Here is a 23,547-nt window from a genome sequence, read left to right as displayed (position 1 = left end):
TCGGATGTGCGAGCAGGGCTCTGGGGTGCCGTTCCCGGCTCCCATTTACTCCCGCAGCATCCGGGCCCGGCCGCGCTGCGATGGGAGCTCGGGGCTGGGATGCGGTGCGCATCGCCCTTCCTGGCTCCGCTCTGTCACGGATCCGGCGCTCGGCACCCGCGGGCTTTGCGCAGCGGATCGCAATGGGCGCAGCCCCGAGGTTCGGTGCGGAGGTGCCCAGGTGTGAGTCGGGAGCTGCGGCACGGCGATGGGGTGCGGAACCGCCAGGTTGTTGAGTGCGTTTGGAGAACAAATGCCAAAGAATGCAGAGAATGTCACGGGCTGATGCTTCCCGCTCGGGGTGGGAGCAGCGGCGGTTTCCAGCGCTGCCCCTATGCCGAGCTGTAGGGATGTGGACTCCCGCAGCTCCCACCCCATCTCTAGCGGCTCCTCTCAGGCACTGCCCGTCCCGACGCACTCAGCCTCAATTAACTCTGCAGTCTTTTTTTTTTTTTTTTATGACGAGCAAACAGAGGAAGCGCACGATCTTAGTTATAATTAAATCCTTTATTTGTTTGTTTCTCTCCTCCCTCCCGTGCCTTTACTTCCCTGCGGTGCCGCTGGAAGGGCTGAGACCGGCCAACTCGCGACACCGATGGCCGCAACGCCCGCGGGCGGCGCAAGGCGGGGCCGGGCCGAGGGGGCCGGGCGGTGCCGCGTATAAAAGCAGCGGTGGGGCGGGGGGAAGCGCGTTCCCTCGCAGCGCTCCGGGTCCGGCCCTGCGGGGCGGAACGGAACGGGAACGGCCCGGCTCGGCGCGGTATGGCCCGGCCCACGGCCGCCTGAAGCATGGAGCGGCGGGCGCTGTGCGCGGGGCTCTACTGGCTGCTGCTGCCGCTCGCCCTGCTCGCCGGTGGGTGCACGTGTCGCGCGTTATTTCCTACCGGAGGGGCTCAGGGCTATTCCTCGTTGCGGGTGTTGGGCCAACGGGCTCACGGCGTAGGGGCGATCCCCCCTATTCCCCCCCAGGTGTCGTTCCCATGGGTGAATCGGAGCCGGGACGCGGTGATGGGGGTTGGGAGGGGAGCACGCAACTTTTTCTCTGCCGAGAGCCGCAGACGGAGCGGCGCTCGGGGGCTGCGGGTAACGCTGTCACACGCGGCCGCCCCGTCCTACGGCCGATCGGTCGGAGCCCCGCTCACCCCCCGGCCGTGCGCTGCATTGGGGCGGCCGCTCCGCGCACCACCCACAGCGGGGAGCGCTTGGCCCCCAGCCTGGAAAATCCCCGCGTCCCCGCGAGCGGGACAAGAATCGGCCTTTTGAACTTTTTCGTCCGAAAGGAAAATCTTTCCGGCTCCGTGGGGCTCCGTCAACACGCGTGGTTCAACGAGCTCCTTGTGCGGGGACCCCCCCGGGCCGTGCCACCCCCCGGCGGAGCGTTGCCCGTCCCCGCGGTGTTGCTGGAGGAAGTCGGTGCCGGGTGAAAAGCTTCTTTCTGCAGTTTGCTGTGCGCGAGGAGTGACTCAGTGCATCGCGCAGGATGTGAGGAGGTTAATTATAACCCTGCCTGCAAACCGGGCCGGGAAGGTGGTGGCCGGGCTCCGCTTGCACAAGGCCGGGCGCATCCCGTGCGGTCCCCCCCCCCGGTGTCGCCTGGCGTTGCGATCCCCAGTGCCGTGGCCGCGTTGCGGGACGGGTTGCAGCTCCGGCACGGCGTTCCCCTCCCTCTCGGTTGGTTCTGGGGCCCCGCTCGGCAGCGCCGTCCCGGGATATGAGGTCAAAATAGAGGTGCTGGTGACTCAGCGGGTGCTCGTTGGGCAGCTGGACTCCCTGCACGGGGGGGAAACTGAGGCACGGGGCGGGTGGGAGCCCCGCAGCCTTCCTTCCCCTGCAATTAAGCCTTTCCCCGACGTCCGCAGGATGTGTGCAGGCGGCTCCCAGCCAGCCCGGTGCGGGCGGTGGCCGGACCCTGCGGCACGGTGTGGGGCAGCCGCCGCTGGCCGTGGCCCCATAGGGGTGCAGCTCCGTAGGGCCGGATTCCCACCCGCTGTAGCGGTAAACGTGCCTGGCTGCGCCGCGTGTAGTACCCCCCCCCCCCCCCAGACTGCCCATCCCACCCCTCAAGCCCTCGGGCAGCGCTTCCCTGAGGATGCGCCTCCCAAAATGAGGGGAGATTCTGAGCCGGAGGGGGGTCAGGACACGCCCCCCTCACCCCGATCCCAAATCGCCAAGAGCGGGGTTTGGGGGTCCTGGGGAGCGCTGCAGGCGCGGTGCCCGGCGTGGGCTGCGGCCAGCTGCCTCCTGCGGTCAGGTGCTTTTTTTAAATGAGGGGAAATAAGAGGAGGGAAAAAAAACAAAAAAACTGCCACCAAATGTCTCCAAGAGCAATAACTCCGTTTCCTCCCAAGGGCGGTCCTGGGGGATGGGCTGCGCAGGGCTGGGGTGGGCGATGCTCCGTCCCTCTGTGCTACGAGGTATGTTGGGTTTGTGTGGGTTTGCAGGGGATGTCGGGGCGCGGTCGGGTTTCACCCCCGGCCTGCAGCTGCGGGGATGCCCTGAGCATCTGGGACACCCCCTGGGGCTGCTGGGGACGGAGGTGTCGGTCCAGCAGCGCGGACGTCCCGGTGTCGAGCTTTAGGGCGCTGGGTTGGCTCCAATCCCCGTGTGTCCGCCCCGTCCCTTTGCGGCCCCGCTGCTTTGGGGTAGGGCTGGTGCTTGGGGCCGCGCTGCCCGTTTAACCTCCCCGCTCCCGCTTCCTCCTATGCGCAGCGCAGATAAGGACTCGGGGCGGGACGACCGCGCGGTTTGTCCCCAGCGGTCGGTGTTGTGGGGGACATCGGGGTGTCCCCATCCTAGGGCGATGGGCTGGCATCGAGCGCCGTTCCCCCGGCGAGGCTTTCCCCTATCCCACCCGGCCGTGGGGTTTTTACCCAGGCTGTGCACCGGGGAGATCCCATAGCATCCCCGTGGGGAGCTGGACGGCCCCTGCCCCGCGCTGGCAGCACCAGGATGGATTTTCCACACAAACAGGATATGGCGGGGCTGCTGCTTCTTCCCGGAAAGCAGAGATGGGGCTGGGAGCGGAGATGTGCCCGTGGCTGCTTCTCACTGCTGCTGGGGGCTGCGGGGGTCGTTCCTTGTCCTGCAGAGAGCAAGGAGCAGCGCTGATGCCAACCAGTGGGGCTGCGTGCAGCCAGCACTGCCAATGGGGTGCTGGGTGGGGGGTCGGGGTCCCAGCACCACTGAGGTCTGGGAGCCTCCTCCTCCACCCTATGGCTGGGTATGGCTCCATCCTATCTGACCCCCTATTTCCCCACTGCTGTTGTGCCCTCCGTGCTGCAAACGAGGCGCTGCAGCAGCCCTCTGCATGGCACCCGCCCTGCCAGGGGGTGCTGGGATGGATCCGAGGCAGGGGAAGGCTGCAGGCCGGCAATAAGGAGCGGCAGCTCATCTTGCCCAGCTCCGTGCGCTGCGGTTTGTCCTCTCGGCACACGAGCACAGCGCTCGGTTCAAGTGCTACCGACCGCTGGGACGCACGGCCGGGCGGATCCAGCAGGGAGGCACCCGGCAAAGAGCAGCTCTTACCTCACAGCAGCAAAACCTCGTGGGCGGTGGGTGCTGCTGGCACGCAGAGGGGGCGGTGGGTGCCACCCCCCACCCAAACACCCACCCGGCCGGCCGGTGCAGCGGAGGCAGCGCGGTGGGGAGGTGCCGTCCCGATGCCGCGGGGCAGCTCGCCTTTGGCACGCTCTGCACTCCCGGCGCTGCCAAACTGGTTTTTCCCCCCCTCTCCTTGCTGCGCTTTCCCCCGCTGTCAGCACGGAGGGGAACCGGTTTGCAATGCCGGTTCAGGACAGCGGTGGGAGCCCCATCCCGTGGCGCTGGGAGGATCTGGGGGCTGTGGTGTCCCCCCGGTGTCGGCCACACCGACGAGGCGGAACGCCACTTCTATAGCACGTCCCTCTTTCCCATGCCTCGTAGTGCTGCGGGTGACCCCAAACCCGTTCATGCCCCAGGAGCGATGTCCCCAACCCTTGGTGGCAGGAAGCAGCTGAGCCACGCCGTCGCAAGTTGTCCCTATTCAAGTCCAGTGCCGCTACCCTCCTTCACAGCCCTCTGCCCCAGTGATGCGCCCAGTGGGCACCAGTCCCCCTTCTCGCCACTATTGGGGTGACCCCCACCTCCCCAGGGACCCGCAGGGTCTGTCTGCAGCACAGCGGTGGCTCTGGCTGCCCCTCGCCGGGCTCCGCTCCCCGCCGGGCCGGCTGCTCGCGGCTGGCGGCGGGGAGAGGAATAGTTGTTCCATGAGATCATGGCTTTGCCGAAATGCAGCGAGCAACGCTCGGCGTGCGGGGAGGTGACGCGGGATGTGGTCACCGCTGGGAGGCGACGGTGTCCCCAACGAGCGTGGGGATGTGAGCGGCACCCAGCCCCGCTCGGGGGCTCCCCGGATACGGGCCAGGCGGGGACGCCTCGGTGACCCCGCGTAGGGGTCCGTGGGGAGGCTCACGTGCTGCTGCAGGATGCTCCGTCCTATTAGAGCCTCGTAAACACAGGAAGGGCCGCGCCGGGCTCGCAGCACGTCCCCTGGCGCCCGGCCCACCCCAGTACCCTGCCTGGCAGTGGGGGGTCGGGTCATTCTGGTCTGGAAGGAAGCAGACCTTCCTTGGGGCTGTCCTGGGGTCTGCACCGTTTTAGAGTGACCCAGTCACCGAGCATCCCAGTAATGGGGTCCTAGTGGGTGTGGATAACAGTGCGGCCCCAGTGCCCCCAACCCTGTTCGCCCTGTGCCCCCAGCCTGCCTGTTCCGCTTCAACGTCCTCTCCCTGGTGTACCTGCTGTACCTCCTGCTGCTGCCGTGGTTCCCAGGACCGGCTGACATCTCAGGTGAGGGCATTGCATCTCAGGCTCGGGGACCATCAGTGGGGTTTGGGACTATTTTTAGGGGATGCACGCTGTCCCTCCTGCAGGTACCTGCTCCTCCTTTGTGGTTTCCCCAGGGTTGGGCGGCTCCACGTGGCAGCCTCATTTGGTTAATTATAGTCTGCTGCAACTATTAATAGTCCTCCTGCTGCAAGGTGGCCAATTTCGAGCCTCGGCCCTATTAACCAGAAACCTCAGAGCCGCTCCTGGTGCGTGGCTCTGTGCCCAGGCGGGTGCCCAGGATGTGCCCCCTGCAGCCAGGAAGGTGAAGGGCTGGGGGCATGGCTGCAGGTGGGGGAGTTCTGGGATGGGACGGGGTCGGGAGGCAGTGGTGTGCTGATCCAATTGCTGAGTGCTGGCTGTGGGTGAATGGAGAAGGGAGTGTGGTCCTGGGGTCCCACACCACCCTGTGCCTCGGTTTCCCCAATGGTGGGACAAAAAGGGTTCTCCTGGAAGGGGCTGAGGGATGTGGGGGCCTGGCAGCACTGGTATGGCACCAGTGGACCCTTCCCAGGAGTTCAGAGTGGGGATGCTGGCACCCCTGGGGGCTGCTCGGGGCGATGGGTGCCCATCTCTTGCAGGTCACGCCGGCCGCCTCCTCAAAGCTCTGTTGGGGACCAGCCTCCTCTTCCTCCTCGCCCACTTCGTTTTCCAGATATGTCTGTACACACTGCCTGCCCTGGACCAGCTGCTGGGGCCCAGCTGTGAGTACCCTGGTGCCAGGTGCCCCAAGAGAGCCCTGAGCTGGTGGCATTTGGGTGTGAGACCCCACCTACCATGTACTATGGAGCTGCTGTGGGGTCGGTGCCACCCTAACACCTCCATGCTTCTCCACAGGCAGCAGCTGGGAAGTCCTCGCCCGGCACATTGGGGTCACCAGGTGCGGCTCCCTTAACGTTGGTTGTGGTCACTGGTGGTGGAGAACCCCCCTCAACCCTGCTCTTTCTCCCCCTCCAGGCTGGACTTGGGTGACCTCCCCAACTCGGTGCGCCTGGTGGCCCCAGACGTCGGCATCCTGCTGGTCTCATCCCTCTGCCTGTGTCTGTGCCACCGCCTCGTCCCCAAGGGCAGCACTGCCGCCCGCAGACCGGAGTCCCGGCAGCTCCCTGAGCAGGTGAGGTGCCACCGGTGCCACCAGCAGTGCTCCTCCTGCAGGGCCCCCATCTGTCCCTGCTTGTCCCCATGGGGACACCCGGGTGCCTGGGGACCTGGGCTGGGATCCGGGTTGGGGCTGCGCAGTGGGGAGCGTCGTTTGGGCGGTCAGCGATGGATTGGGTCCCCCCTGTGCCTCCCCCTCCCCGGAGTGACTCAGCTGCAGAGGAGTGCCCGTGTTTGCTCCCGCGTTTCCATAGGGATCCCACAAACAGCCCAGCCCCATAGAGCTGCTCGATGTGGGACGGCAGAGCACAGGCTGCCCACGGGTGGGGATGGAGCCAGCTGGGAGCCGTGCCATGCCGTGCAGTGCCATTCAGTGCCATGTTGTGCCATGCTATGCCATGCCAACACCCTGTGCGGGTGGCACCAGCATCACCCATGCAGCTCCGTGCTGATGGCACCTCCATGTCCCGGCCCCATTTCGGGTGCATCCCGCAGCCCCATGCAGGCCGTGCTGTAACCGGAGCGCTGGCAGCGTGGATGCCTTTGCAGTGAGCGCGGGAGGCAGCCTGGAAAAAAGCTCAGTGCTGGGAACCTGGCTGCCGCTGCCAAGAAAAACAGCCGTGTTTCAGAGGCGCTTTCCAAGTGGCTGTGAGATAAACACGGCCAGGTGCAGAGCCGGGCCACGTGCAGCAGGGAAACTGAGGCACGGCCAGCAGCAGGGACTGGGGGAGCCTGTGGGGGGATCCCATGGGGGGTTGGGGCTCATTGCTGTGCTTCCTGCCTGCTGCAGGGGGAAGAACAGGACGTGGAGCGGCGCGGTGGCACGGCAGGCGGGGACACACCGCTCAGCACCAGGCTGCGGGTGACGGCACACTGGTTGCTGTGGGCGGCCGGGAAGGGGTTGGCCATCCTGCTGCTGGCTTTGGCCGGTGGGTCCAGGACTGGGGAGGGGGTATGCGGTGAATTTGGGGGATCTCTGGTTGGGGGGTGTGGGTGACTGACCGCCCACGGGGCGCTGCTCTGCAGGGATCACCCTGCCCTCCGCCTCCTCCAGCATCTACTACCTGCTGTTTGTGGGGCTGTGCACCTGGTGGGCATGCCACCTCCCCTCCAGCCGCGCTGCCTTCGATGCCCTCTGTGTCCTCGTCGGTCTCTATGCTGCTGCCCACCTCCTGTGCCTCTATGCCTACCAAGCACCCTTTGTGCAGGGGGTCTTCCCGCCCCCCACCATCTGGGCACGGTAAGCGGTGCCGTGGGTGCCCCCCTCCATGTGTACCCCCACCAAGGGTCCCCATGTCCCCAGGGATGGTTTGCAGCTGGCACGGCTCCTGCTTGGCTCCCATCCTGCTCACAGCCCGGTGCTGCAGGGATGGGGACATCGCCGGTCCCAGGGAGTTAATGCCATTCATGCTCCTCCCCCCCCGCAGGGTGTTTGGCTTCAAGGACATCATCCTGTACAGCAACTGCTCCCGACCCAATGCCCTGCAGCTCAACACTGACCACCCCTGGCCCGTCTACGCCAATCCTGGCATCCTGCTGCTGCTCTACTACACCGTGGCCACGCTGCTGAAGCTGCGCCGCCTGGACGCCAGGGTGAGGGGCTGTGGGGATGCGTGCACCTCAATGGCCCAGGGTGCGTGGTGGAGGGGGTGCTGTGCTCGTGGTTGGGACCCCCCCGGGTTGCAGCTGGCTCCGTGCTCTTGCAGAGATCAGCAGTGCCAGCGCAGCCTCCAGCGCGGGATCTAGTGGAGCTAGAGAGCTGGCCCAAGGACAGTGATGGTGTGGCTGAAGACACCAAGGTGAGTTGGGGGAGCGGCACCTCGGTGCTCTGGGGGTGCCAGTGGGTGCTCAGCCCTCTCTGCCCCTTCCCCCCTCCAGCCCATGCTGTCCTCCAGCACTGGGAAGCGGAGCACAGAGAACTGCACTGTCCACGTCATGGGTGATGCCACGCCACTGGGTAAGCCCAGCCCGAGTGCTGCCCCATCGCTGCCCTGCAGTGGGGCAGAGGCTCACAGCTCCTGCTCCCCTGGCCAGGCAGGGACCGTCCGGCAGAGCGGCTGCCCCTGCAGACACTGTGGCACGTCATCATGAACCAGAGCTACGTCTGTGCCCTCATTGCCATGATGGTAAGGCGGGCACCCATCGTGGCCCCCAAGAATTTTTCTCGAAGTTGTGAGCCTGAAAAAGGGGAGAAGCTGAGTTTTTCTGTCCCACAGGTGTGGAGCATCACCTACCACAGCTGGCTGACCTTCGTGCTGCTGCTCTGGTCCTGCCTCATCTGGATTGTGCGCAGCCGGCACCACTTCGCCATGCTCTGCTCACCCTTCCTGCTGCTTTATGGCATTGCTCTCTGCAGCCTACAGTATGTCTGGGGCATGGACCTGGGCCCCGAGCTGCCCACTCGTGTTGGCCTCATGAGCCTGGAGCAGCTGGGGCTCGTGCGCCCCAAGTACCCCTGCCTGGACCTGGGGGCCAAGGTACCCCCTGCACCATCCCCATCCCTATCCCTGTGGTGCCCACCAGCTCTGCTCACCACCTGTTCCTGCAGCTCCTGCTCACCCTCACCTTCTGGCTGCTGGTGCGGCAGTTCGTTAAGGAGAAGCTGCTAACGAGGACGTGCCCGGCCACCCCGCTGCTGGAGGTGACCGTTTCGGATACAGGTGAGGACCCTCGGTGACGCTGGGTCTGTCCCTGTGCGACCCACGGTGCCAGCAGTGCCATGCCTTGCAGAACCTGGCCGACAGCGGGATGTGCTGAAGGCACTGGGGGCTCTGGTGCGGGATTTCTATGCCAAGTATTGGATCTGTGTGTGCGCCGGTATGTTCATCGTGGTCAGCTTTGCCGGGCGCCTCGTGGTCTACAAGATTGTCTACATGTTCCTCTTCCTCCTCTGCCTCACCCTCTTCCAGGTACGGGGGATGGAGGTGCTGGCCCCAAACGGTGTGTGCACCCAGTGGCAACACACTGATGTCCCCATCCCTGTAGGTGTACTACACCCTATGGCGCAAAGTGCTGAAGGGCTTCTGGTGGCTGGTGGTGGCTTACACCATGCTGGTGCTCATCGCCGTCTACACCTTCCAGTTTGAGGACTTCCCCATGTACTGGAGGAATCTGACGGGTCTCACCAACGAGCAGTGAGTGTCCCCATCCCGCTGTGGTGTCCCCATCCCGCTGTGCTGTCCCCATTCCGCCGTGATGTCCCCATCCCGCTGTGGTTTCCCCATCCCGCCGTGGTGTCTCCACCGGTGCAGTGGCACCAGGGCATGGCTGGGAGATGTGTTGCACATCGGGAAACTGAGGCACAGAAGATTTGCCTTGCTGAGGACACCCGTGCATGGCAAAGAGGATGGAGGTGGCCCCATGCTGACCACAACATCCCCTCCCTTCCAGGTTGGGTGACCTGGGTCTGGAGCAGTTCAGCGTCTCCAAGCTCTTCTCCAGCACCCTCATCCCAGGCTTCTTTCTACTGGCCTGCATCCTTCAGCTTCATTACTTCCACCGGCCCTTCATGCACATCACTGATCTGGAGCACATCCCTGCAGCTGGGCTGCAGCCCTGCCACATCCCCCGGCCCGAGGAGCTGCACGGCAGCCGGCTGCTGCGGGATGCGGTCGTTGCTGAGAGTGCCAGAACTGAGGGGGGAGAATCTGACACTGCCTCGCAGGGTACTGTCAGGGGTGAGATGTCCTTGGGGTTGGGGATGGGATGGGACGTTCTCCAAGCTGAGGAATCGATAAGGGATGGGTTGGGGTGTCCTTTGTGCCTTGGAGAATGCAGGGATGGATTGGGTTGTCTCCTGAGCCATGGAGGAGCCAGGAGGATGTAGGATGGGTTGGGGTGTTCTCTGAAGTCTGGAGGGTATGGGGATGGATTGGAGTGTTCTCCAAAACCAAGACGGGGACAGAAGGATACGGGGATGAGTTGGGATGTCCTCTGATATTTGGAGGATACAGGAATGGATGGGAGTGTCCTCCAAGCCAAGAAGGGGCCAGGAGAATACAGGACTGAGTCAGTGTCCTCCAAACCTGGGAGAGGAGGATACAGGGATGGACTGGGGTGTCCTTCAGGCCAAGAAAGGGATGGAAGATTAGAGATGTGTTGGGGTGTCCTGAGCCTGGGAGAGTACAGGGGTGGATTAAAGCGTTCCCCAAGCCTGGAAGGTGGGGGCAGGGTTGGAGTATCCTCCGAACCCACGATAGTCTGTGTCCTCACAGCACCCAGCAAGTGGGGGCTGGTGCTGGAGCGCCTCATCGTGCTGGGCTGGACCTTCTCGGACACGCTGACCCGCGGGCAGGTCTTCGTGGGGCGCCTGCTGGAGCTGCATATCCTCAAGCTGGTGGCCCTCTACACCGTCTGGGTGGCTCTGCAGGAGGTATGGCACAGGGCTTGGGGGTCCTAGGGGGTGTCCCACAGTGCTGACACTGTCATTGCCCCCAGGTATCACTGATGAATTTCTTGCTGGTGCTGCTGTGGGCTTTCGCCATGCCTTACTGCCGCTTCCGCCACATGGCCTCGTGCCTCTCCACCATCTGGACCTGCATCATCATCGTCTGCAAGATGCTCTACCAGCTCAAGATCGTTGACCCCAGCGAGTACTCCAGCAACTGCACCCAGGTGCCAGGGCAGGGATGGGGATGCTGGTGGGTTCCAATGGCTGCGGGTGCTGACACCGTGTCCCCTGGCAGCCCCTGCTTAACAGCACCAACCTGAGCCCGGAGGAGATGGGCAGCTCCACGCTGTACCGTGGCCCCGTGGACCCCGCCAACTGGTTCGGCATCCGCAAGGGCTTCCCCAACCTGGGCTACATCCAGGTGGGCGGGGGGTGCGGGCAGGAATGGGGTGGGATGCTCTGCACCCTGAGCACAGTGGAGCTGAGCACCCCTCGCTCCCCCCAGAACCACCTCCTGGTGCTGCTGCTGCTGGTGCTGGAGGCGGTGGTGTATCGGCGCCAGGAGTATTACCGTAAGCAGCACCAGCTGCTGGTCCCCATCACTGAGACCATCTTTGAGGACGTGTCCCGTGAGCAGCTGGACCACGGCTTGGTCAACTGTGTCAAGTACTTCCTCAACTACTTCTACTACAAATTTGGCTTGGAGGTGGGCAGCGGGTGCTACAGGGCAACGTGGGGCACCTGGTACGTGTGGAGCTGAGCTCCTGAACCACCCCAAATCCAGATCTGCTTCCTGATGACGGTGAACGTGATCGGGCAGCGGATGAACTTCATGGTGATCCTGCACGGCTGCTGGCTGGTCGTCATCCTGACGCGGCGCCGGCGGGCGGCCATCGCACGCCTCTGGCCCAAGTATTGCCTCTTCCTCGTGGTCTTCCTCCTCTACCAGTACCTGCTGTGTGTCGGCATGCCGCCTGCTCTCTGCATGGGTAAGAGGCATAGGGAATGGGCTGGGGGATGTTGGGGGGCCAAGATAGAGCGTGCTGCTGTCCCCCCTCCCCAGATTACCCGTGGCGCTGGAGCCAGTCCCTCCCCATGAACTCGGCGCTCATCAAATGGCTCTACCTGCCTGATTTCTTTGTGGCCCCCAAATCCACCAACCTCATCAGTGAGTGCCCCTGGGATGGGCGGGGAGAGGGGTGGGATCTGCATGGCCACAATCCCCAAAGGTGGGAGGGGTCGTTCATTGGGGCGGGGCTTGGGAGGTGCCACACCCATTTGGGATAAGAATGGGAGAAATACCCCCACCCCTTTAGGGAGGAGGGGGCACATGAGTGGCCATATGGCTTTGGGGAGGAGCTTGGTTGAAGCCACGCCCCACCGAGAGGGAGGGGCTATGAATGGCCACACCCCCGTGGGAACCACTCATTGAATACAATGCCCAGGGTGTGGGAAGCCCCGCCCCCTGTTTGGCCACGCCTAGTTTCATGAAAGGGGGCGTGGCTCTCCGAAGCCCCGCCCCCAATGGCTGAGCCATGTGCCTGCAGATGACTTCGTGCTGCTGCTGTGTGCGGCCCAGCAGTGGAGGGTGTTTGTGGCCGAACGCACCGAGGAGTGGCTGCGGGCTGCAGGTGACAATGCGGACCGGCTGGACCTGGAGCGAGAGCCCCACAATCCCACCCCCAACTTCATCCACTGCCGGTGGGTGCCCACGGCAGGGGGTATGGAGAGAGGGGTGAGATCTACAGACAGTGAGACGTGCTGGGATGTGGTCCCCAAGGATTGGGATGGGGTCCCCCAGGGTGGGGTTGCAGCAGCATAGGGCCAGGGAGACCCTCCCATAGGTTGGGATATGACCTCCTACCACCAAGGTGGTACCCCTGCAGATGGGTCCGGAGTGCCCTGAGGTTGTGGTGCGAGCTTTTGGGGAGATGCAGTGATGGTGCAGGAACCCACTGAACGTTGGGATACCCATGAACTGGGACAAACACTTTGTACCCCAAGATGAGCACCAGGTCACTGAGGGAACTGGAACCCTTAGATAGGGACTGGCTGGTTCGGTTGTGGAGGTGTAGCACTTTGCTGCACCCCAACCCCAGATGGAGCTGGGTGCAGGTGCTGGGAGGGGATGGGAACCTTGCTCTGAGCACCCCATTCTGCAGGTCGTACTTGGACATGGCAAAGGTGGTGGTCTTCCGCTACCTCTTCTGGTTTGTCCTGGTGGTGGTCTTCATCACCGGGGCCACCCGCATCAGCCTCTTTGGCCTCGGCTACCTGCTTGCCTGCTTCTACCTCCTGCTCTTCGGCACTGCCATGCTGCGCAAGCCAGCACGGGCACGCCTCGTGCTCTGGGACTGCCTCATCCTCTACAACATCACCGTCATCATCTCCAAAAACATGCTGTCGGTGAGGGCACCATTCCCGGGGCTGCTCCTCAGGTCAACGAGGTGGGTGCAGAGAGACCAACCCTGCGCTCTGCCCACAGCTCCTCTCCTGCGTCTTCGTGCAGCAGATGCAGAGCAACTTCTGCTGGGTGATCCAACTCTTCAGCCTGGTCTGCACCGTCAAGGGCTACTACGACCGTGAGCACTGGCACAGGGCGGGCTGGGAGTGATGGGGGGCATTTTGGGGTGCTGCTTCACCTGCTCCTCCACCCCTCTGCCTGTCAGCCAAGGAGATGGGCAAGGACCAGGACTGCTCGCTGCCAGTGGAGGAGGCTGGCATCATCTGGGACAGCATCTGCTTCTTCTTCCTCCTGCTCCAGCGCCGTGTCTTCCTCAGCTACTACTTCTTGCACGTCATGCTGGACCTCCAAGCTTCCGCCCTGCAGGCTTCCAGGTGGGGCAGGGGGTGTCTGCGGGGTCCCTGAGGGGGGCTGGGTGAGGAAACCCACCACCCACTGCCTCCATTGCTGCAGGGGCGTTGCGCTGTTCAGAGCCAGCCTCATGAAGAGCATGCGCTCCCACCGGCAGGCTGAGAAGAAGTCGCTGGCTCAACTCAAACGGCAGTGAGTGGGTTTTGGGGGAGAAGGGAAGGGTACTTGGGGCAACTCCCAGACCCCCTAGAGCTGTTGGGGCACTCTGAGGCGCAGGATGGGCCCAGGGGGATGGAGGGTACCCAGCATGGTGATGGAGTACTGGGGGGTTGGGGAGCTCTGGAGCATCCTGTGCCGCATCCCACAGGATGGAACGGATCCGTGCCAAGCAGGAGAAGTACCACCAGGAGCGGCTGCCCGGTGGTGAGGGGCAGGATGGGGCCAGGGCAGGTGAGAGCCGGTGGGGGGGTCCCCAGCCCCTCCAAGCCCCCTTTTGTCACCGGAATGGTGACCTCAACCCATCACCAACTCTTACCCCCAACATCCTTGCTGTGCAAGGACCGGTGCAGCCCAGCAGAGCGCACAGCGGTCAAACCCCCCAACCCCCCTCCCCGCAGAACATCCCCACCCCGTTCCCTGGGGTGGGTGCCCTCATTATGGCCACGCTCAGTCCCCACTGCCATTCCACAGCGCCCAGCAGCCCGGCGGACCCTGCCCGGCAGAGGGAGCGGTGGTGGCGGCCATGGTTAGACCACGCCGCAGGTATTGCCCCGCTGGGGGCGCGGGCGGCACGCGGTGCCACCGAGGGGAGCGACGGTGACGGTGCTTTTGGCGAGGTGATGCCCCGCATGCCTCCTATCCCCGCTCTTGGCATTAACCAGGGCGTTCTCTGCTTGTGTGCACTAACGGGGCGTGCAGTCGGGGTGCCTGCAGGACTCGGTGCTGGAGGGATACCACTCTGAGGACATCGAACTGTTTGGCACTGAGGTCCCCAATGGGGTCCCTGTGGGTGTCTTTGGCACTGAGCACGGGCAAAATGGCAATGGGGACAGCTTGGGCACCAGCTGTGCCGTGTCACCCTGTGTCACACTGTGCTGTGACACCCTCTGTCACCCTGACAGTGCTGCATTCTGGGGAGTACTTCCTCTTTGAGTCAGACAGTGAGGAAGAGGAGGAGGCAGCAGTGCCCGAGGAGCCACGGCCAGGCAGACAGAGTGCCTTCCAGGTGAGCCTGGTGGGAGTTGGGTGGTGCCAGCCGTGCTGCTGGGTGCTGACAGCCCCCTCCCCAATGCAGCTCGCCTACCAGGCCTGGATGACCAACACCAGGACAGCGCTGAGGCAGCAGGAGCGTGAGCAGCAGGAGCCACTGGGCGATGAGCTCATTGCAGGTGGGGCTGGCTCATCCCAAAATGGGGCTACCAGACCCCCAAATGGGGCTACCGAACCCTAAAATAGGGCTGGGGGTGCCTGGTGGGGGGAGGAAGTTATCCTGTCCCATTTGAGGTCTTATAATGGGGCATCGTCTCCATGGGGTTCCCAGTGTGCGTGTGTATTCTCTGATGGCAGATATAGGGCTGGGCGCAAGCTGTGTCCATCCTTGAATCTTTAAGGGGGGAGGAGTCTGGGTGGTGGGCAGAAAAGCCACAGAGGGGGTCTGAAAGTGATATCTTGTCCCGTCATGGGGAGGGTTTGACTTGCTGCCTGCCTTGCAGGAGACAGCAGTGCGAGGCAGGAGGCATTAGAGGCGCCCGAAGAGGCTGAAGGCCAGGAAGAGGAAGAGGAGGAGGAAGAAGGATCTGGTAGGTGGGCAGCAGGACCCCACCGGCCATAGCAGGAGGTACCCTGGGTGGGTGCAGAGCCACGAGCCCCTCTCTCCTCACCCAGCAGAGCGGAGCAATGTGCTGCAGCGGGCGCTGAACACCCTGCGCTTCCTGTGGGTGCTGTGCCAGGCCATGGTGGATGGCCTCACCCAGTGGCTGGATGCCTGCACGCAGGAGCATACCGACATGTCCACCGTGCTGCAGCTCGAGAGATACGTCCTGACGCAGCGCCTGGCCAAGGTGACACCTGGGGAGGGGGATGGTGGCACTTGGGACCACAGCGCTGTGATGGTGCTGACCCTATGTGTGCTGTAGGGTGAAGATGTGCACCGCGGGGTGCTGGATGAGCTCTACCTGCTGCCACCCGAGGAGCCCCAAGAGGAGCCCCCAAATGGCATCGCTTCCAGGCAGGTGCATAGATACACCCCCGGGTGCCCACCCACCCACTGGGGACTGCTGAGGAGGGTACTCACCTGTGCTGTCCACAGTGGGCGCAATGGAGCTGAGTGTGAACAAAGGGCTGAGCCCCCTGCAGCAGAGTGCCTTCTGAAGAGAGGTAGCCAGGAGCAGGTGGCAAACTGGGGGTCACGGGAGGATGTGGCAGGATCTCGGGAGCTCCTGGCCCTGCCGCAGAACCGGAGCCGGACAGCCAGCGAGCTGCTGGTGAGCAGGTATGGTGTGGGGATGGGGGTGATGGGGATGGAGATGAAGGCATTGGGGACGGTGGTGATGACAGGGATGGGATGGAGATGATGTGGACAATGGTGGTGATGGGGATGCAGTGGGACTGGGATGCAGGCTCAGCCTCCATACCCCACAGGAGGCTGTACTTTGCCGAGCTGGAGGAGTCAGAGAAGTTCTACCAGTCCCACAACCGCTTTCTGAAGCTGCTGCTGGCCATCTACCACTGCGTGGCCGCCCACTCCGAGCTGCTCTGCTACTTCATCATCATCCTCAACAACATGGTGACCGCCTCCGTCATCTCCCTCTTCCTGCCCATCCTTGTCTTCCTCTGGGCCATGCTCTCAATCCCCCGGCCCAGCAAGCGCTTCTGGATGACTGCCATCGTCTTCACTGAGGTGGGCAAAGGGGACAAAGACACGACGCCCAGCTCTGGCTGCCACCTACTGACGCCCGTATCCCTGCAGGTGATGGTGGTGGTGAAATACCTCTTCCAGTTTGGTTTCTTCCCTTGGAATGGCTACGCCATGCTGGTGCGTAATGAGGGCAAGCCCTTCTTCCCACCCCGCATCCTGGGGCTGGAGAAGACCGACCGCTACGTCAAATACGACCTCATCCAGCTCCTGGCACTCTTCTTCCATCGCTCGCTGCTGCTGGTGAGCCCTGGGGGGTGCTTCGTGGGTGAGGGCTGGTGGTGGCCAGAGCCCCATTGTACCCCATTGTACCCCCATGACCTTTGTCCTTCCCAGTGCTATGGGCTGTGGGACCATGAGGAGGATCCCTTTGCCAAGAAGAAGCCAGAGGTGGAGCAGGCAGAGGATGAGGAGGAGGAGGAAGAGCGGCAGGAGGAAGCAGTGTCCCCAGCGGTGCCAGCAGAGCCACGAGCTCTGAGTGCAGCTGTGGGGTCAGAGCCGGAGGGCAATGCCCGGGGGCAGAAGGAGGGGAGTGGGGATGGAGCAACACATCTCCGCTTCAGGAGGAAGAGGCAGCGGGGCAAGGAGCCAGCAGCAGTGGTGGAGGAAGGTGAGTACCTGGAACTGGGCAAGATGAGGTCTGGCAGGGAGCCTGGTGGTCATCATGCTGCTTGTCACTCACAGAGGATGGGGAGGAGGAGGAGGAGGGAGAGGAAGAGGAAGAAGAGGAAGAGGAGGAGACAAAACAGAGCCACTCTCGGAAGAAGCTGAAGGCATTTGGTCTCCGGGTCAAGCTTTTCTTCGTCACCATGTGAGTGCCCCACGGTCTGGGTTAGGGAAGGGACTACATCTTGCAGCACACCAGTCACCTGTCACCCATCCCTGTCCCCTCCAGGGCACAGAACATGTACCAGCCCGTGCGTGGGTTCTTCCATGACATCCTGCACACCCAGTACCGGGCAGCCACCGACGTCTATGCCTTCATGTTCCTGGCCGATGTGGTTGACTTCATCATCATAATCTTCGGTTTCTGGGCCTTTGGGGTGAGCAGAGAGCTCTGCAGGGTGCCAGATGGTGGGATCCCAATATGAGGTCAGGCGGGGCTGTGTCCTCACCTCTTTGGTATCCCCAGAAACACTCGGCAGCCGCCGACATCACCTCCTCACTGTCGGATGACCAAGTCCCAGAGGCCTTCCTGGTCATGCTGCTCATCCAGTTCACCACCATGGTGATCGACCGCGCACTCTACCTCCGTAAGACTGTACTGGGCAAGCTCATCTTCCAGGTCATCCTGGTCTTCAGCATCCATCTCTGGATGTTCTTCATCCTGCCAGCCGTCACTGAAAGGTACCGGTCCCCATTGAGCAACCCCTAAGGATGTGCTTAGATATGGTCCTTGGGTGGCCTATGGGATGATTCCTTTATGTGTCCCGGGATGGGGGCTCGGGCAGCCAGAGGAGTGACACATCCCTCCCACAGGTTGTTCAGCCTCAACACAGTGGCCCAGCTGTGGTATTTTGTCAAGTGCATCTACTTCTCGCTGTCAGCCTACCAGATCCGCTGCGGCTACCCCACCCGCATCCTGGGCAACTTCCTCACCAAGAAATACAACCACCTCAACCTCTTCCTCTTCCAGGGGTACGGGGCAGCGGGTGGCACGGGGACAGGTTGCCCCATTTGGGTGGATGAAGCTGTACCAGCCCCATCTCCCCGTGCCTCCCAGGTTCCGCCTCGTGCCCTTCCTGGTGGAGCTGCGTGCTGTCATGGACTGGGTCTGGACCGACACCACGCTGTCACTGTCCAACTGGATGTGTGTGGAAGACATCTACGCCAACATCTTCATCATCAAGTGCAGCCGTGAGACAGAGAAGGTACAGCCCCACTGAGCCCACTGCCATTGGGGTGGCTCCAGATGGTTTCTACCAGGCAGCCCATGCTGTCTCTCTGCAGAAATACCCGCAGCCCAAAGGGCAGAAGAAGAAGAAGATCGTCAAGTACGGCATGGGTGGCCTCATCATCCTCTTCCTGGTGGCCATCATCTGGTTCCCACTGCTCTTCATGTCGCTGGTGCGCTCAGTGGTGGGCGTCGTCAACCACCCCATCGACGTCACCGTCACCCTCAAGCTGGGGGGGTATGAGGTGAGGATGGGGGGCAAGCTCTGCATTGGGCACCAGGATCCCGCACTGACCGCATCGCATCCCCGCAGCCGCTGTTCACCATGAGTGCCCAGCAGCAGTCCATCCAGCCCTTCACACCGCAGGACTACGAAGCACTGACCAATGAATTCGAGAGGCAGCCGGTAGCCCCAAAGCCCTGCACACCCCTTCCTCTGTCCCCGGTGGGCGCCCCGAGGGGCAAGCGGCTCAGCACCCCATTCCATCCCCAGGTGGCCATGCAGTTCATCACGCTGTACGGCTATGAGGACATCGTCACGGCGCGCATTGAGGGCAGCTCGGGCTCGCTGTGGAGCATCAGCCCTCCCAGCCGCGAGCAGATGCGGCGAGAGCTGCAGAATGGTTCCTCTGACATCACCCTGCGCCTCACCTGGACCTTCCAGAGGTAACAGCGGGGTTACTGGGGAGGGGGCAGCCCTATCTGTGCCCCCCCAGCAAACCTCTGTGCCTGCAGGGACCTGGGGAAGGGCGGCACGGTGGAGCACACCTTCGACAAGCACACCACTGACCTGCAGCCCGGAGCACCTGAGCGCATGGAGCTGGCCCAGCTGCTGCAGGGCACTCGTGATGCCCCAGTGTGAGTGTCCGTGGGGGGGGCTCAGGGAAAGGGGACACCCCCAGGGATGGTGCTTCACTCTGCTTTGTTGCAGGCAAGTGCCCAAGCTCTTCCCCAAATATATCCGGGCGCCCAACGGCCCCGAAGCCAACCCGGTCAAGCAGCTGCTGCCAGGTGGGTCCCATTGTCTGTTGTACACATGATGGGGGTCTTGGCTTGCATGCCACGCCCTGACCCCCCTGTCCACCCCACAGACGGAGAGGACAGCTACCTGGATGTCGAGGTGCAGCTGAAACGGGAGCGCTCAGGCTCAGGGCAGGGCAGTGACAGCTTCCTGGAGTGGTGGGTGGTGCGGCTGAAGGATGCTCCGGCACGCGACGGCAACATCCTGCCCATGGTCATCTTCAATGACAAAGTCAGCCCCCCCAGCCTGGGCTTTTTGGCCGGCTATGGGTACGTAGGGGGCAAGGGAGGGAGCTGGGGGTGGCGACGGGGGGAGCAAAGATGGTTTCATCCCATCCCATTGCAGGATCATGGGGCTGTATGTCTCCATCGTGCTGGTGATTGGGAAGTTTGTGCGAGGCTTCTTCAGCGAGATCTCACACTCCATCATGTTTGAGGAGCTGCCCTGCGTGGACCGCATCCTGAAGCTGTGCCAGGACATCTTCCTGGTGCGGGAGACAGGAGAGCTGGAGCTGGAGGAGGAGCTCTACGCCAAGCTCATCTTCCTCTACCGCTCACCCGAGACCATGATCAAGTGGACGAGGGAGAAGGAGTAAGGGGAAGGGACTCCAGCCCCTCGCAAGGGGACATCACCGCCAATGCCTTAAGCAGCCCTGCAGGGTCGCATCCTGCTGGGGGGCACGGGACGGTGCTTTTAGAAGGAGGATTTCATCCTCACCTTGCTTTGAAGCCGTCCAATCGGCAGAGACCATGTTGTGCCTTCTCTGGGGGGCTGGCCAGCTGTGGGGGGTGTCAGTTGACGCCACATTCCCCTGGCTGTTGGGGTTGGGCATGAGCCAGCATCCCCCTGCACCCCTCAGCCCCGTTCCACAACCAGGTTGAACTCTAAAGCAATACCCCCATAGCCCCAAAACGGGGGGTGCACGGTGCTGTGGCCCCCCACTGGGGTGGCTGGCATCCCCAGCCGGACTGTAGACACTTTTTTTTTTTTAAATTCAAATGGTTTATTTATACAGATATCTAATAAAATAAAGCTGAGGCCACCCCAGCTTCCCCAGTGGTGGGGTGGGAGTGGGGATGTGATGCCTGTGGGTATCAGCACCCCCTGGATGGGCACTTGGAGGGGGGTCTCCCTGACCCCCTGCTGGTACTGGATCGTTTGAATCTGGTGTGAAAGCAGCTGCCTGCATGCCAGGTATCACCACAGGTGGCCCAGTGACTCCAGATTCCCTCACCCTTATAGAACCCTCCTGCCCCATGATGACAGGGCTCTGTGCCCCACAGCTGCGCCCTGCACTGTCAGCTCCCACCAGGTTCCTCCTCCTCATCCTCCAGCAGGAATTCCTGGATCTGCTGCTTCATCAGAGCCCTGTGAGGAACAGACCAGGGGACCCTGCTGGCTGCAATGCCCTCAGCCTGCAGGGAAGGGATCTCCCCAGCTCATCCCCTACCTGCAGTTCCTGCGCTGAGCTTCGGTGCGCACGTAGGGCGGCAGCGTGGCTGGGGGGCCCTGCAAGAGAGGGGACAGTGGGTCACAGAGCCCTGTCCCCAGTTCCTGGAGAGCCACCTCAAATCCTCACCATTTCCTTGAACGTGAGGCGGCAGCTGTAGCACAGCAGTGGGATGAAGGCAGCTCTGCTCTCAGCCCTGCAGGGAGAAGGGATGGAGCAGTGACAATGTCCCTGCTGCTGTCTCTGGTGTCTCCATGTCCCCCATGCTGGAGGACATCCTACTGCTCACCCGTTCCCTGTCTCCTCCTTCACCAGCGTGGGCTCTAAGGCCAGCTCCTCCTCTGCAAGAACCGAGGGACAGTCACACTTGGCATAGGCTGTCACCTCAGTGTATCCCCCCCAGTGCCACTCACCCCCAGCAATGTCCAGGGCGCAGAGGCAGAGCAGGCAGCGCTGCAGTTCGCTGTTTGCTTCTGCTGGAGCCACGCTCAGCTTCTCACCTGTCCTGCAGATGTAAAGAGGGGATGAGCAGCGGCACCTCACTGCCTGCCCCCAACCACCCCGCTCTGAGGTGCTCTACCGGTACACGGTGCTGATGGTGGAGGGGAAATCCACCTGCAACCCCAGCAGGAAGTTCTCCATCAGGCGGTGGATGCTGGTCTTCTCTCGGCGCTGCAGGGGGAATGGAGATGGGCAGGATGGAGAGGGGCTCACAGCTCAGTCTAGCTGGAAGTGGGGAAACGGGGGCACCCCTACCTTGGCGTGAAGGGGTGGTGTGATGATGGTGGGGACGCCAAAGAAGTGGTTGTAGAATGCAATCTCCTTGGCTGTGTAGTCCCTCATGGGGCGCACCACTGTCACATCACCGTGTCGGCTGTCCACAAAGCCCTACGGATAAGCAGGAGTCTGCTGAGGTACTGCCACCAAGCTGGGGATAACCCTAGGCACAGAGCAGTGCTTGGGTCCCGTCCCGCTCCCAGGCAGGGATGGCACTCACTGTGTCCACAGCGAGGAAGGCGCCGCGCCCCAGTGCCAGATTGGTGAGCAGCTTGATGGCCACACGGGTGCAGCTCTCGCCCGTCATCACCTTGGTGTACCCCTGTGTGCGGGCAGTGTGCAGGAGGAGGTGGTTCCTGGGGACACAGTGACATGGCTCAGACCCACAGGGCCATGCCATGTGCTCGCTGGGCAGGAGGAGTCCCTCACCGCAGCATCTGCAGCAGCTCCTCCTTTGCTGTCAGCGTCTCTGCTGCATCAAAGAGCCGCAGCAGCTCCTCAGTGCGGGCAGCTGCAGGCAGGCAGGCATGGGAGTCCCCTGTGGGACCATTCTGGGTGCTGAGCCCCGTGGGTGAGGTGCCACCATCCCCACTGGCCTCCTCCTGCCGCTGCTGCTGGATGAAACCCTCTACAGCCACCTTGTAAGAAGGGCTTGGCTCACTGTCCCCACCAGGGCCCCGCCGTAGGATTGAGCCAGGCAGCTCCAAGGCCTGTGGACAGATAGGGAGCTGTGTGCAGGCAGACACATCTCCCCACATCGTGCTCCCCAGCCCCATCCTGTCCCCACCTGCTCCAGGGAGGCCAGGTAGTAGGGGAAGCCAGTTTCCTGCAGCAAGGCCTCCATGCGGGTCAGAGTTTGCTCCCGTTGCAGCAGGCTCTGCCCGCACACCGCTCCCTCTGTGGGCACAGTGGCAGCAGCTGGAGCACGGGAACACACCCCGGGGTATCACAGCCCCACAGCACGAGGGATGGGGACAGGTCACAGAGAGATGCACGAGCAGCAGGGATGGGAACATGCCTTACCATCAATGTAGATGAGGCCAGGCACGAAGCGCAGCCGCTTGGCCGTCTCACGGCTCAGCCCCTGGCATAGCAATGGGGTAAGCAGGCTAAGCTGTGCCCCACGCCCCCCAGTTCCCCTACACTCACCTCCTGCACCTGTCGCAGCATGGCACTGGAGGCCATCCCGCCTGACAGTGCCAGCAGAACCTGCAGGGACAGCAGGGACAGTCAGCGACATCAGTGCAGTGCTCCTAGCATCACATCCCCTCCACCCCACGTGTCCCCAGTACCTTCTCCCCTGGGAAGATGACGCGGTTCTTGCCCAGCATGGCACGGAACTTGTGCACGAAGTACTCACGGAAACAGGAGCTGCAGACAGACAAACAGCCCTGAGCACCCCTGTCTCCAAGCACTGCTGTGCCTGGGCCTTGGTATCTCTGACACCCAGTGTCCCCAAGCCCCACGTCCACAAGCTCTTATCTCTAAGTGCTGATGTTCCCAAGCTGTGACGTCCCCATTCTTGGACGTCACCAAGACCCAATGTCCCCAGACCTGACATCTCTGAGCCCTACACCCCTGAGTTCCCTATATCCCAGCGCCCCAACGTCTCTGTGTCCTGATGACCAATGTCTCCAATCTGTGCTGTCCCCATGCCCTCCATCCCAGAGCTCTGATGTTTCCCAACCCTATGTTGCCAAACCACATCCCCAAGCTGCAGCGTGCCCAGGACCTGAATCCACAATCTCCACGCCTCAATGTCCCCAAGATGTGACGTCCCTATTCCTGGATGTCACCAAACCCAATATCCTCAGACCACATCTCAGAGCCTCACGTCCCCAAGCCTGATGCCCCCAAAACCCAGAGCCCTGATCTCCCCAGAACCCAAAGTCCCCAAGCATTGACGTCCCCACGCCCCGCCGTCCCCACACCCCAGCATCCCGGTCCCCTTACCGACAGAACGCATCCCCGATTCGGATGACGACGGCGGCGGGGCCATCCCCGCACTTCACGCACGGCCGCGGGTGGCTGCAGGGAACGAAGCCGTCACCGATCCCCGTCCGAAGCGGGGCACGGCCCCGGGGGACGGATCTCTCGCGACGTCCCGCTCCCACCTGCACACGGGGGCAGCGCGGCGCCGCACCGGCGCTTCCCCGCACCCTCCGCACCGCCCCGACGCCTCACACATGCTACCTCCGCTCCGCTCCGCTCCCCCTCCCTCCGCCGCCGGCGCGCGCTGATGACGTCACGACGCACGGTGACGTCACGACGCACGGCGACGTCACG

General features: G+C 62.9%; 2 protein-coding genes across 9 annotated transcripts; one reads left to right on the top strand and one right to left on the bottom strand.

Annotated features, from left to right (window-relative positions):
* The first annotated feature begins 691 nt into the window (after positions 1 to 691).
* On the top strand, positions 692 to 20,076 carry PIEZO1 (piezo type mechanosensitive ion channel component 1 (Er blood group)). Of its 7 annotated transcripts, none has more exons than XM_010718188.3 (50): positions 692 to 892; positions 4,777 to 4,866; positions 5,484 to 5,606; positions 5,740 to 5,782; positions 5,860 to 6,016; positions 6,791 to 6,929; positions 7,027 to 7,240; positions 7,428 to 7,593; positions 7,707 to 7,799; positions 7,879 to 7,957; positions 8,035 to 8,126; positions 8,217 to 8,477; positions 8,549 to 8,660; positions 8,731 to 8,909; positions 8,986 to 9,134; positions 9,391 to 9,665; positions 10,215 to 10,372; positions 10,438 to 10,614; positions 10,686 to 10,811; positions 10,896 to 11,096; positions 11,175 to 11,379; positions 11,454 to 11,558; positions 11,938 to 12,091; positions 12,553 to 12,796; positions 12,876 to 12,972; positions 13,060 to 13,228; positions 13,308 to 13,397; positions 13,573 to 13,655; positions 13,896 to 13,967; positions 14,327 to 14,430; positions 14,500 to 14,593; positions 14,918 to 15,004; positions 15,090 to 15,265; positions 15,341 to 15,432; positions 15,514 to 15,696; positions 15,846 to 16,104; positions 16,174 to 16,362; positions 16,456 to 16,729; positions 16,804 to 16,930; positions 17,015 to 17,162; positions 17,252 to 17,466; positions 17,599 to 17,757; positions 17,843 to 17,990; positions 18,070 to 18,258; positions 18,327 to 18,419; positions 18,507 to 18,679; positions 18,749 to 18,871; positions 18,945 to 19,024; positions 19,105 to 19,303; positions 19,380 to 20,076. In XM_010718188.3, the coding sequence occupies exons 1-50, from the start codon at positions 829 to 831 to the stop codon at positions 19,627 to 19,629; spliced, it is 7,479 nt and encodes a 2,492-aa protein (XP_010716490.2). In that variant the 5' UTR covers positions 692 to 828; the 3' UTR covers positions 19,630 to 20,076. The 7 variants fall into 7 exon arrangements, with proteins under 7 accessions (XP_010716490.2, XP_085090797.1, XP_019475410.2 ...); XM_085234671.1 differs by having other exon boundaries at positions 10,200 to 10,372; XM_019619865.2 differs by having other exon boundaries at positions 9,391 to 9,677.
* CTU2 (cytosolic thiouridylase subunit 2) lies at positions 20,013 to 23,516 on the bottom strand. 2 transcript variants are annotated; one of them, XM_010718190.4, is made up of 15 exons: positions 23,376 to 23,516; positions 23,215 to 23,289; positions 22,554 to 22,632; positions 22,411 to 22,470; positions 22,285 to 22,345; positions 22,049 to 22,158; positions 21,691 to 21,971; positions 21,482 to 21,617; positions 21,241 to 21,372; positions 21,065 to 21,156; positions 20,898 to 20,989; positions 20,774 to 20,825; positions 20,614 to 20,680; positions 20,485 to 20,543; positions 20,013 to 20,402 (listed from the first exon to the last, which is right to left on the bottom strand). In XM_010718190.4, the coding sequence occupies exons 1-15, from the start codon at positions 23,447 to 23,449 to the stop codon at positions 20,333 to 20,335; spliced, it is 1,440 nt and encodes a 479-aa protein (XP_010716492.2). In that variant the 5' UTR covers positions 23,450 to 23,516; the 3' UTR covers positions 20,013 to 20,332. The 2 variants fall into 2 exon arrangements, with proteins under 2 accessions (XP_010716492.2, XP_085090801.1); XM_085234675.1 differs by lacking the exon at positions 20,774 to 20,825.
* Between the last annotated feature and the right edge of the window lie 31 nt (positions 23,517 to 23,547).

This window comes from Meleagris gallopavo, chromosome 13, assembly GCF_905368555.1.
Source record: "Meleagris gallopavo chromosome 13, MGAL_WU_HG_1.1, whole genome shotgun sequence".
Lineage (NCBI taxonomy): Eukaryota > Metazoa > Chordata > Aves > Galliformes > Phasianidae > Meleagris > Meleagris gallopavo.
The sequence above is the reverse complement of the archived record's forward strand: the minus strand, read 5'-3'. Positions and strand labels throughout refer to the sequence as shown.